This window comes from Urocampus carinirostris, chromosome 18, assembly GCF_059441175.1.
Source record: "Urocampus carinirostris isolate Australia breed hairy pipefish chromosome 18, RoL_Ucar_1.0, whole genome shotgun sequence".
Classification (NCBI taxonomy): Eukaryota; Metazoa; Chordata; class Actinopteri; order Syngnathiformes; family Syngnathidae; genus Urocampus; species Urocampus carinirostris.
In genome coordinates, this window is record NC_142366.1 from 13,101,012 (window position 1) to 13,112,802 (window position 11,791).

Here is an 11,791-nt window from a genome sequence, read left to right on the forward strand (position 1 = left end):
CTTGAAATGTCTTTAAAGGAATTAAATTCATTATTTTAAGAATAAGGCCTTAATTGGCATTAAAATGTCTTAAATTTGAAACTCTTATAAATGTTAACACACTAATAAGATTTAGATTTGTTTGAACTAGAAAAAAAGTAACATGTATCAAGTCTTTTTTTAATAATTCAACAATTTACTTGCATTGCAACTCTTCAATAACGAAACTATCAAAACGGTGATATGGTTTCAGTCGGGCCTTTCAAAGCAGACGCATGGTTTAGGTCTACCCACAATACACATAGCAACTTTGGACAGAGAAATTTACTTTAGACCACGGGGGAGTCTAAATTTCATGGCTAAGAGCTGTGCCAGGTAATGTGTACTAGGCGCGATGTATTGAGTGCAAGAAATATATATTTTTTTTTTGTTGCAATTTTTTTTGTCGACTTTGTCTTAAGTTGGAATTCAAAAGGAATTAAAAATTCTTAAAAACCTTTAATTTATCTTGCCTTAAGCTGTGGGAACTCTGAATAAAATGCATAATCACCTATAGCAGAGGTGTCAAACTCATTTTCACCAAAGGCCACGTCAACGTAATGGCTGTCCAAAGAGGGCCTGATGTCACTTTTAATTAAATGGCCTTGGTGAGAATGTTTTTCTACCACGTGGGCCCTTGGGCTAAAATGAGTTTACACCCTTGGTCTATGCACTTCAAGTCTGTAATGTTTAAATTTGTGAGAAGTGGCAGTAAAAACAGGTCCAAATCCAGATGTCACAGCAAGAGACTGTTATATAGCTTTTCACAAACACCCCAATGCTCAAAAAATAATTGCTCCTTATTTCACAGGAAAGTGAAGAGGACGGACTCCTTCCTGCCGCACAAATCAAGCCCAACAAAACCGCTCCACCAGAACCCAAGAAGCCCCCCACCCCCCCTCCTATTGTTACCAGGGAGGAAGAAGATGATAGCGACAGAATCATGGCAGAACTTCAGGTAGGTCACATTCATCACGCAAACCCAACTTTTACACAAACACAAACCCCCACACTCCTGTCCTGTCTTGTTTGATTTGACTCGGGTGTCTGATTTTCACACTGTCGGTGTTGGGTTGCCTCCCTTCCCCATCTCTGAAGCGGCAATGCCGTGGGTGCTGGCAGCTGATTACCAATTTCTTCCTCAATTTCCTTGTCCTTGCAACATTTTCCGCACCAGGTTTTCCAGATGTGCACAAATCGTGAAGTGAAGCCGCCAAACACGGCGGGTTCCCCCACTCATGTGGAAGCTCAGATTAGGGAGCTGAGAGCGGAGAAGAAGGTATAAAACAATCCTCCTGCTTCGTCGCCAGCTTGCTGCCTGCCCCCTTGTAACACTCGCTTGGGCTTGACCGACGCTTTTAACCTGCCAGCCTCCTGTGGCCTCCTCCTCCTCCACCTTCCTTCTGTGGATTCTGCTGTTTGAATCAATCTCAGGATTAAGTCTGCATGAAAAGAAGCCTCTGGAAGCCAACAAGGACAATTCTTTAAATGTTGCTTATCCAAAACAAATAAAAACATATTGCCCTTTGTTCCTCAATGAGCTATTTTTTTTTTGATTTTCTTTAATTTAAGACAAAATATACAATACAGACAAAAACCTGTTATTGCAGACTTGGTTCAGGATGCCCAATGTGCATGCTTCTCTAACGCTACTTTGATTTTTCCGCTTATCTTTTCCCGGCCTTACAATTTCAATTTGATTTGTGTCAGCCAAAAAATGTACTATGTGTGCTTTTAAAATGTTGACAAGGTAATGGCTAACCGCAAACTTATCTGCACCGATAGGCTCTAGCTTAAGCTCTGAATATTGATACATTTGGAGAAAAAATAAGCTTGAACTCTATATCGCTTTAAAGTCAAGTCAAACTATCTTAAAATTAAAGCTTTAACTCACTCTTAAATTAAGTGGTATTACCTTTAAATCTATAAGCCTTAATCCCCTTAAAAGCCTTAGTTTGTCGATGGCCGAAGATAAGTAGAAGCACCTAAAAGTTGAAGCTTTAACTTGAGTTAGAGGTTTTAAAGCTTTTAACTCACTCTTAAGTGGTACTACTTTTAACGCTTTAACTCAAGATAACTCAAAGAAGCTTGAAAGCTTTAGTATGTCGATAGCCAAAGTCAAGTTGAAGCAGCTTGAAATGAAAGCTTGAATTTGAGTTAGTGGTTTTAGAGCTCTTAAGTCTAGTTGTTTTAACTTTTAAGTTAACTCAAAGCCGTTTGAACCCTTTAGTTCGTCGATGGTCAAAGTCAAGTCGAGGGACCTTGAAATTGAAGCTTTAACTAGAGTTAGCAATTTTAATGTTCTTAACTCACTTTTAACTTAAGTACTATTATCTTTAAAGCTTAAACTGAAGTTAACCCGTGTCAAAACTTAACTTACAAATCTGATAAAGAAAGATAGCTCTCAAGATTAATTCTTAATTTGGTCGGTTCTTTAATTTCACAAAGTGGAAACAAAGTGATCCAATTTCCTGAACTGTCATAGCAGAGCTCAGAGACAAAACGGGATGAAAAAGATCCAGACACAGATGAAAACGGAAACACTACTGCCCGGCAGAGCCAAGGGGTAGGTACCCTGTCATTTATGGCAGTACCATCTGGAATTGTCCTTTCAATGAGCATTTCTTCATTTTAAAATTTTAAACAAATAATGCAAACCTTACAGGTTATATACTACGTGACCGGAAAGATTCCAAAGGAGCATCCGCCCCATCCCGTAACGGAGGAATCCCTCGGACATCGGGAACCTGCCCAGCCTCCATCACAGGTGTCAATTGTCACTGCTAATGACACTTCTCCAGGCTGGCCACAGCCGCAGAAGGAGCGACCACCAAAATTAGTAGCTCCTAAGTCCCCACCACCAAAGTCACCGCCGCCTATTTCGCCAAAACCTGCAGGACTGGCTGCGTTCAAACTACCCAGAAAGCCCCTAAAACGCTCCGAGTCCTTGAAGACCAGTGTTGAATTGGAGAAAGGGAAGAAACTCAAAAGGATCAACTCTGAGAAGAAGAGTCAAGTCCTCCTCGAGTCTCTTTCTTCTTCCAAGAATACAAAACCAGAGGCAATGGCAATTGCGGTGGCCAGGGAAGGCTCAAAAAGTTCTGGTGCACCCCAAGCCCTACCGAGAAGATCCTCAAGTGAAGGGCACGAAGCACCTGAATCTAACAATGAGGAGGATAATGAAGGGGCAAGTCTTAGTCCAGATTTACCAGGAGAGGAAGCTCCTCCTCCCCCAGAGAACATTGCCTTCATGATCACCAACACTAAGGTGCAAGCCCTTTCCTGTGGGGAGTACAGGGAATTGGTCAATGCCAAGAAAGGAAGCGTCCAGACTGTGACAGTTGGAGGAGGGAACAATACAGCAGATCCTGACATGCCCCTGGATAACAGCTTCGACAAGAAGCCTGTGATAATTATTTTCGACGAGCCCATAGACATCCGGGCGGCCTACAAACGCCTTTCCACCATTTTTGAGTGCGAGGAAGAGCTCGATCGGATGTTGGCAGCAGAGCGCATTGACGAGGAGAGCGAGGAGTCTGACACAGATAGGAGCTGTTGGCTGCAAGCAAAAGCGGCTGAGGTGCCTGACGGAGAAAAAGTGGCTTCTCAAGCGAGCCTGTCCTCATCGTCATCATCATTGATATCCGAAACAACTGATGCCGGTGTGTCCAATGTTGATGTCAAACAGGATGGCAAGAAGAAGTTTAAGTTCAAATTCCCCAAGAAACAGTTGGCGGCGCTCACCCAAGCCATCCGTGCTGGCACCAAGTCGGGGAAAAAGACGCTGCAGGTCGTTGTGTACGAGGATGAGGAGGAGTCTGACGGAACTGTCAAGCAGCACAAAGAAGCCAAGAGGTTTGAGATCTCACGCTCAAAACCTCCTTCAGATGCCCTTAAGTCACCGAGTCCAATCCCGCTGAAGAGGCACAACTCAGACTCAGTCTGCAGGACCAATGAGATTCGTAAGAACACGTACAAGACACTGGACAGCTTAGAACAGACCATCAAGCAGCTAGAGACCACAATCAACGAGATCGGACCTGTCTCACCCGACGAGCCGGTTTACGCAGAGGTGAAAAAACGAGAGAATGAGGACCTGTCCGAAGGGGCCGGACTGAGAAGGTCAGCCTCTCTTCCGACCTCCAAGGCCTCAGCGCTTAAGCTCACTGCCAAAGGCTCCTTCCAAAAGAAGACCAAACCTTTACTCCTTCCACGCCCCGTAGTCCTCCCCGCCACAACTTCTAGCACCAACACCACCAGTACCCTCAGTGTCCCCAACGCAATCCATCAGGTCACTCTCTAGCTCTCGCCGCTACGCAAGGCTTCGGGTCTTTCTCTTTCAAACCTTCCACTCTCAGTTGACAAATCCATTAATCCACTTTGCAGGTCCTTGGAAATGTGGGAAAACTCCACCTCGGCTTTCTCTGAACAAAAACTAAAATCATGTCGACATGATTTGAGGTGGCGTTTCGTTGGGTCCCTGCCTTCCCACCTAACCTCTTCACCCAATTGAAAGTTTTCAGCAATCCGTAATCATTGACACCTCGGTGACAATTAATATCAATGTTGTCCTGGTCGCATGTCCAGAGTTCAAGGTTGGACGTGGGTGCATGGTCTCACGCGTTTTTATTTTTCAATTTTCTACCATAACTGCCTCGTTTTCTCACTCTTTTTTATGTGTTGTGTTGTTCCTTCTCCTTCTTTTGTTATATTTGTTTCGTTTGGGTCCCCCTGCAGAATACCAGTGTCGCTTCCCCAACTAGTCGGATGCCCGTCCCCTTGTCCACCAAGTCCAAGCAGTCTCCGGCCACCAATGACAAAGCCGGAAAACAGCAAAAACTGCAGGACGCTCAAAGGCAGTTCCGACAGGTAGTTTTACTGTAGGGCGGTACCCTTGCATATTTGAAGACGATGGTTGTGATCTTGCAGGAAGGCATGATCGACTCTTGACTGTTACCCCATAACATCACTGTACTGTATGCTTCTGCATGTCCACACTGCTCGTGGTTTTCACTGTATTGGTGGCTCCATTTCAAAACCGGAACGACCGGCAGACAAAGAAAAAACTGCGCGCGTCTGCAAAATTGTAGCCGGCACAGCTGAGTTCCTAGACAGTGTTGCCAAACCCCTGCCTCCCCTCCATTGATTACCCCCTTCCCGCACCCTTTTCAAACCCAAAACGGCTGCTTTGACCACTTCTTAACCTCGATGAAACTTGTTTTCTCTACTGTAAAAAAAAAAAAAAAAAACTCGACTCATGTGTCATGATCTTCTCACCGTCAGCCCTGGCAGATTTGTTCCAGGCCCCCTTCCAAGCCTGCCTGCCTTTACTTCTCTTCCCCCGCCGACACTTACCGTCGTAACTTTCTTAAAAACCTTCCACGAATCAGCCTCTTCAGAAGACCTAACACTTGGACTAACAACAGAGGCTGAAAAGATGTTCCTTCTGGTCTAACCTAAGTTGCATCCTGTTTTCCTGGTCTTGATGCAGTATGGGGTGGGTTCAAAACATTTTTGTTGCAGGGGTTAGCGAACCCTGGTCCTCAAAATTCACAGTCCTGCTTGTTTATTCACACTGAATCAATGAACGGTATACTTGGCAGGGTCTTGAGGACCAGGCTTATCTACCTCTGATTTAGTGGCAGGATGTAATTGACGTTGATCTTAAGACAATTGGACCACGTAATTTAGTTTGAAAATGTTTCTCTTTTCATTTGAAAGTATCCTAGCCTTGATAAAGATTCAACACTAATTGCAACTCATTCAACCACACAGCAATCTACAGTGACTGTTTACAATATTGTGAAACCCTAACAAGTAAATTCATGCCCCAAAATGATTTTAAATAATGTAACAATCTAAATTGAACTTGATCTTTTCTAAGCAAAAGTAGACTTAATGTTAATTGTCCTTCATTATACAAAGATATTACAACAGTCAAAATACCTGATAAGCAATAAATACTACTTTCTTAACCCATTCACTGCCACTGACGGCTCTAGACGTCAAAGATCTTTTCAAACGCCTTGAAAAAATTACTTTAAGGAAAGTTTAGTAAAATAATCTTTCCAATTAAAATGTTATTGTTTTAATGGTAGACACTCTTAAAACTTGTGATAACAATATTGTTACGAACACAAAACACAATTTGGCTGTCTTTGCTATTTCATACGACACAAAAGTAAAATCTTACAATACATTATTGTGCAAAACCGTTTGTGATCAGAAAACTAAAGGATAAAGACATACAGTACATTAAAATTTGAATTAGTATAAAGTATTTCGATGGAATTATATTCATATTAATTTGTAATATTTAAAAAAAAGTTTAGAACTTATTTTGTATTGAAAAATATTTTAAAATATATTTGTGAATAGTGCTATTTTTTTAATCAAGAATTTTATTGTGGAAAACCCTGATCTGGCCCAACCTTATCGAGACCCAAGCTCTGGCAGCCCCCAAGAAAAACGAGTGAGACCCCTGGTTTCAAATTTTGAAAACCTCACTTGATAAATCAAGTAGTAATGTAGGTAGTTCACCAAATGCCCTCTAAGTTTTTTTTTTTTTCGCAGAGAAATATTGTTGCTCGCCTACGTGGTACAATTGCCTAGTTTTCAAGACGTCCTAAAAATGGATTATTCCCGCCCCCTGCTGTCTCTTCCGTTATGTAATCCCAGTAGACAGACTGTATCGTGTTGTATTGTTGTGCCTGCATCATCACCTTGTTTGTATACTTTTGTATGTGTATAGTTTGCTTTTTATTCAAATTTCCTTTTGACAATCAGTGTGTGTTTTGGCATCTGTGTTCACAGGCTAACGGAAGTACTAAAAGAGTGGGAGGGGATCATAAAACAACTTCCCCCGCTATACCCGTCTCTAAAATCCCCGCTTTTTACCCTAGCGCTACTAAAACTAGCTCAGAAGTCAATAATCCCGCTAACCCATCCTCCTCAAAGTCCCCCCTACACCCATCTCACAGCGCTCGCTCTGCTCACCCCTCGCACATCCCCTCCCTTTGCAACGGCTCGCTCAAGCCCCCGGCTAAAGCTCTTTCCTTCTCCTCGCAGACCCCCAATGGTCGAACGCACTCCTCTTCCTCTTCTTCCTCCTCTTCTTCTGCCTCTCCCTCCCCTCTGTCGCCTCTGGGTCCGGGCGGGAAGAGCATCCGTACCATACACACCCCCAGCTTCACCAGCTACAGGGCCCACAACGGCGGAGGCGGCAGCAAATCCTGCATCCCGACAGCCTCGGCGGCTAAGGAATAGCCCCCACTGTAGCCAACCCGCTCTGCACAACCCTTGCTAGCTCCTCTTGTGTAGCAGCAACAAAACTGCATTGCGCTTGTTGATGATTTCGGGGGCAGAGACTGCAGGTGCTAATGCTTGCTTTTACTGGATTTTCATTCACAGGTTTTAGGGGCTCTTGTGCTGTCTATCAAGCCACTTTGGAGCTGAGACCAGAAAAATAACCGCCTTAGAGCTGTAAAATGGGCTGATGTTGAGTGTTGGGCGCGTTACTGGAAAAAATACTTAGTTCCTAGTTACTTCTTTTAAAAAGTAATTGCATTACCAAGAATACTGACACCCAAAAGTACCGCGTTACTCTGAGTAACTAGTGACAAATTACCGTATACTCACATCGTAAACGACCCCCCAAAAAATTCTTAAAAATAGCCACATAATAAAATAAATAGAAGAAAACGTATACACCAACTTGTTGAAGTGGAAAACCCTTAATATTTCTTGGCTTGTGCAATCGTAAAAGCTTGCAAACAAACTGTTATTTGAGACACTCCATATCCATGTGGTCTTGTCTTCAAACCACTCAAAAATTTCCCTCTCCATTTCTGGGTAATGTCCAACACATTTTCTTTTTTTCACCAGGTATGGTGTATTGCAAAAATAGTTTTACAAATAAAAATTACCAAATTCAGCACTCTTACCCTAAATTCTGTTCTCTCGTTTGCCCCGATTGGTTTTATTGTTCCTATAAGCCACCTCCGTAAACACTGCCTATCATTCACATCTGGTGACACACAACCAAATATTTGCATCCAAACGGGCCCCCTCATTACATTATTTTATTTCATAATTGGAATTACGGCTTGGTTGTGAGTATGTACGGTTAGGGGGAATTTTAGAAAATCATTAGGGAGAAATTAGGCTTTCTCGTACTTTGTGCTTGGAAAGGCACCACTGTGTTTTCAGTTGTATTTTGTAGGTACATACAAACCTGCATACTCTCTTCAGTAAACATATACAGCGTTGTGTTGCTGGCGGATTGGGGGCTGTATATTATTAGGTGAGCTAAGGTAGAACTTTCAAAAAATATAAGACGCTGTAATTCACGGTCTGCTTTTTAAAACTAGCGGAGTAACGATAGTTAGAAAATTTCATGAATAACACGTTACAGAACTAGTTACCAAAAAAAGTAATTGCATTCAAGGACATTAACGTCTTTTTTACGTGGTATATAAATGGGTTCCTTGCAGTCCATTTTGTTTTGTTTTCACAGCATTTCTACACTGCAAACAATTTTACTAATTTTAAGTATTTTTTATTCATGAATGGTAAAATGAAAAATAGAAAAAAGATTTAGCATATGATGTAAATATTTACATATTGTGTATGATTTTTATTTTGAACTAAAGATTTTTTTTTTTAAATAGGACAATTTTTTTACTGGAGAAATATGTTAAAAACAAAGGTATACTACTCTAAATAAAATATAGTTATAAATACCTAAAATGTGAGTATTTTTACTTGAGACATAAATTATATATATGATGTATGTATACAAATACATATATAAAACAGTTTACAAGACAGTCTTAAAAAATGCAATAAAACATCAAAGAGACTGCAGGGAATACATTGCTGTCATATTACATTGAACTTATATTTAAATGAAGCACTTTTCTGGGTATTAAAAAACAAATGATTGACACTTCTCTTCCAGTTCCAAAACAACAGTGCTAGGTTGGCCTTGTCTTTTTCTGCCTCCGCCAATTTTATTTGCGCAGACGAGGGTTAAAAACAAAACAAAAAAGATTCGGAAAGTGTGATGTGGGAATCAAACGTACTTTATATTCAACAGACGGGTGTACAGAGTGTTTTATTTTTCGTACCAGAGCTTTTGAAAAAGCGTAGTCTATTTAATCTGTTGATGTGTATTCGCCCTTGTAATGCCTTGTATACAGATCGAGTATTTTCTCGTAAAAAAAAAAAAAATAAGTTACTTCGTCTCAACTGCCGTCATTTTTGATGTGGATACAAAAAGAAGCAACTAAAGACATAAGTGTGCCTAGCTGCCAAAGTTGTCCGAGCTGTCATGTAAACGAGATAACAAAAGAATTGTTACATGATTTCACAAAACTGTAAACGCCTCTCTTGGTTGAGACAAAACGTCTTTTTGTCAACGAGCCAAAGTTTATTCCTCGTGTGCATGCCTATCTGTCAGATCTTTCAAGAGAGAGGTGTAAAAATAAAGTTTTTTGCACATATGGACCTTGTATATATTTTCAGCTTTAAGTCATATCGCCATGTTGAGTAGCAGCAGAATTCAGATACTGTTTGGAAAAAATGGGCAACTTGTTACTTAAAAGAGCCTCAAAAAGATTTTACACAAGCATCATGTCTGTACCGGGTTGAGCGTTATATTTGGTTTTCGGCAATTAGAATTGGGAAAAGAGGTTTAAACACTCCTGTTGGAATGTGAGTTCCCGTTTGTTTTTTTTAATAAAAAAATATTAAAACAAGTGAGTGTGTGTGTTTGATTATTATAAGTATGCAAAATGAATAGTGTTTTGTCCTTAATCGAGATATTACAGGTTAAGAAGATGGTATTTTGTCTTCTATTTAATCATGAAAGCTAATTATTTTAAAACACGATTGAGGATCATGTTAAGATGTATCAAAATTAAAAAAACATTACCAACATTCATATAATCATATTTGTATATTTAGAATGTTTTTTTCCATGTTTCATTGAGCTTTTGTCCAGGTGTAGAAAAGTATTTACAGTTAAGAATAATTATTAATTTTACTGTCAGTATTGGTGCTAAAACGCCGGGATTCCACTTGAAAACATACTTACCGTAAATTCCGGACTATAAGCCGCTACTTTTTCCCCAAATGTTCAGCCCTGCGGCTTATCCGGTGAAGCGGCCAATTTATGTAATTTTTCTAACGGCCGCTTATGACGAGGGAGACTTCAACTCCTTAGATTATGCAAAAACTGTCTATGTGACAAAGGTTCTTTCAGATGGCGAGGAGACGCCTTTTATAGCGACAGTTATAGAGAGGAAGATGAGGACGTATACACAATTGATAAAGAATATATATCAATAAACTTGCACAAAATCCCCCCGGTCAATAGAATAGTTCATTCAAAATCATCCATTGTTTAATGTGGGCGCATGCGGCTATTATACTGGTGCGGCTTATGAATGTACTAGTGCGGCTTGTGAATGTACTAGGTCGGTTTTCCTCCCGAAATGCGGTGGGTGCGGCTTATAATAGGGTGCGCCTTATTGTCCGGAATTTACGGTATTTAAAATGTCTGTCACGGTTGCCCATGGCGCCCAATTGGCCCCGCCCGATTGGCGCCAGCTGCGGCTCGTTGACTGATTGGCTTCTCTCCTATTTAAGCTCAGTGCTCTCGCTCACCCTTTGTCAGTCCGTCAACGAACCTCTGCACCCGCAAGACTCTGTCCGCTTTCCTGCTTGTGTTTCCTGCCCAGGATCATTTCCTTCTATTTTATCCTGTTTAATATCGTTCTCCAGTTTCGTTCCCGGCTATTTTGTTCTGTTTGATATCGATCTCCAGTGTCTGGTAGCGTTCCCGTCTATCTCTTCCTGCTTGTTATCGGACTCCAGTCTCCAGTGCCTGATATCTATCGTGTCTGTCCCGTTCTGTCCGGTATCGACCCCATCTGTCCGTTATCTGCTCGTGTTATTGGTATCGATCTCGTCAGCTTCTGACTTTCTGTCGTTCCACGCCAGACAGCTTCCTTACGTCTTCCGCCCAACGATCGCCGAATCACTGCCGTTTGGGTTAACGTGCACGACTGGCCCATTTCCTGCAAAATAAAGCTTGTGTGAGAAACATCACGCATCTGGGTCCTCCTCCTGTTCTGGTTCTTCATTAAAGCCTGCAAGTTCATCCTATCAATTAGTGGGATCTTTCATCAGCCCGGAAGTTTTCCACCCGAAGCTTGCCAACTTAGCTATAGAGAAGGAATTTGTATGGATGGAACAGCAGCGAGCGCTTTTGAGGCATTTTCACTGGGAAGAAATTCGGGTATATATTGATAAGCTAACAGAAAGCACTTCACCATTATAATTAAACAGGAAACTACATGCCAGCTCGATGACATGATAGGCATCTTAGAGGAGGTTATATTTAGAGAGGACCTGATTTTCTTCTTCTTTTTTCATTTGTTTTCCCCCTTTCCTTTTCTCCTTTGTTTCTTTGTTCCCAAACTTTTGTTTTCATATTTTTCTGGCATTTTTTCTTTTTCTTATTTTTTTCCTGTATTTTCCTTTCTTTTCTTATTTTCCCCGTATTTCTTTCTAGCCTTTACTTCTATTTTCTTCCAGAAAATGAAAAAATCGTGATAAGAATGTCACTCTCTGTAATTCAATTAAAAATCAATTTTGTATTTATTACAAATTACCTATTCGTGGACGCCTTATAATGGTGGTGGTATATGTTTTCTTGATATTCTAATATTTTGAGATAGGAAATATGAGATTAGCTCATAATTCATTT

The 11,791-nt window shown here is 41.0% G+C and overlaps 1 protein-coding gene across 5 annotated transcripts in view; it reads left to right on the forward strand.

The window, feature by feature from the left end:
- Nucleotides 1-9,776, forward strand: part of LOC148348393 (sickle tail protein homolog) — a 163,363-nt gene extending 153,587 nt beyond the window's left edge. For all 5 annotated transcript variants that reach the window (XM_088322632.1, XM_088322631.1, XM_088322634.1 and 2 more), the window contains 6 exons: nucleotides 830-976; nucleotides 1,196-1,297; nucleotides 2,504-2,584; nucleotides 2,684-4,309; nucleotides 4,756-4,887; nucleotides 6,832-9,776. In XM_088322632.1, coding sequence (XP_088178758.1) covers nucleotides 830-976; nucleotides 1,196-1,297; nucleotides 2,504-2,584; nucleotides 2,684-4,309; nucleotides 4,756-4,887; nucleotides 6,832-7,284 — 2,541 coding nt within the window. In that variant the 3' untranslated portion in view covers nucleotides 7,285-9,776. The remainder of the gene's footprint in view (nucleotides 1-829; nucleotides 977-1,195; nucleotides 1,298-2,503; nucleotides 2,585-2,683; nucleotides 4,310-4,755; nucleotides 4,888-6,831) is intronic.
- Nucleotides 9,777-11,791: the final 2,015 nt, after the last annotated feature.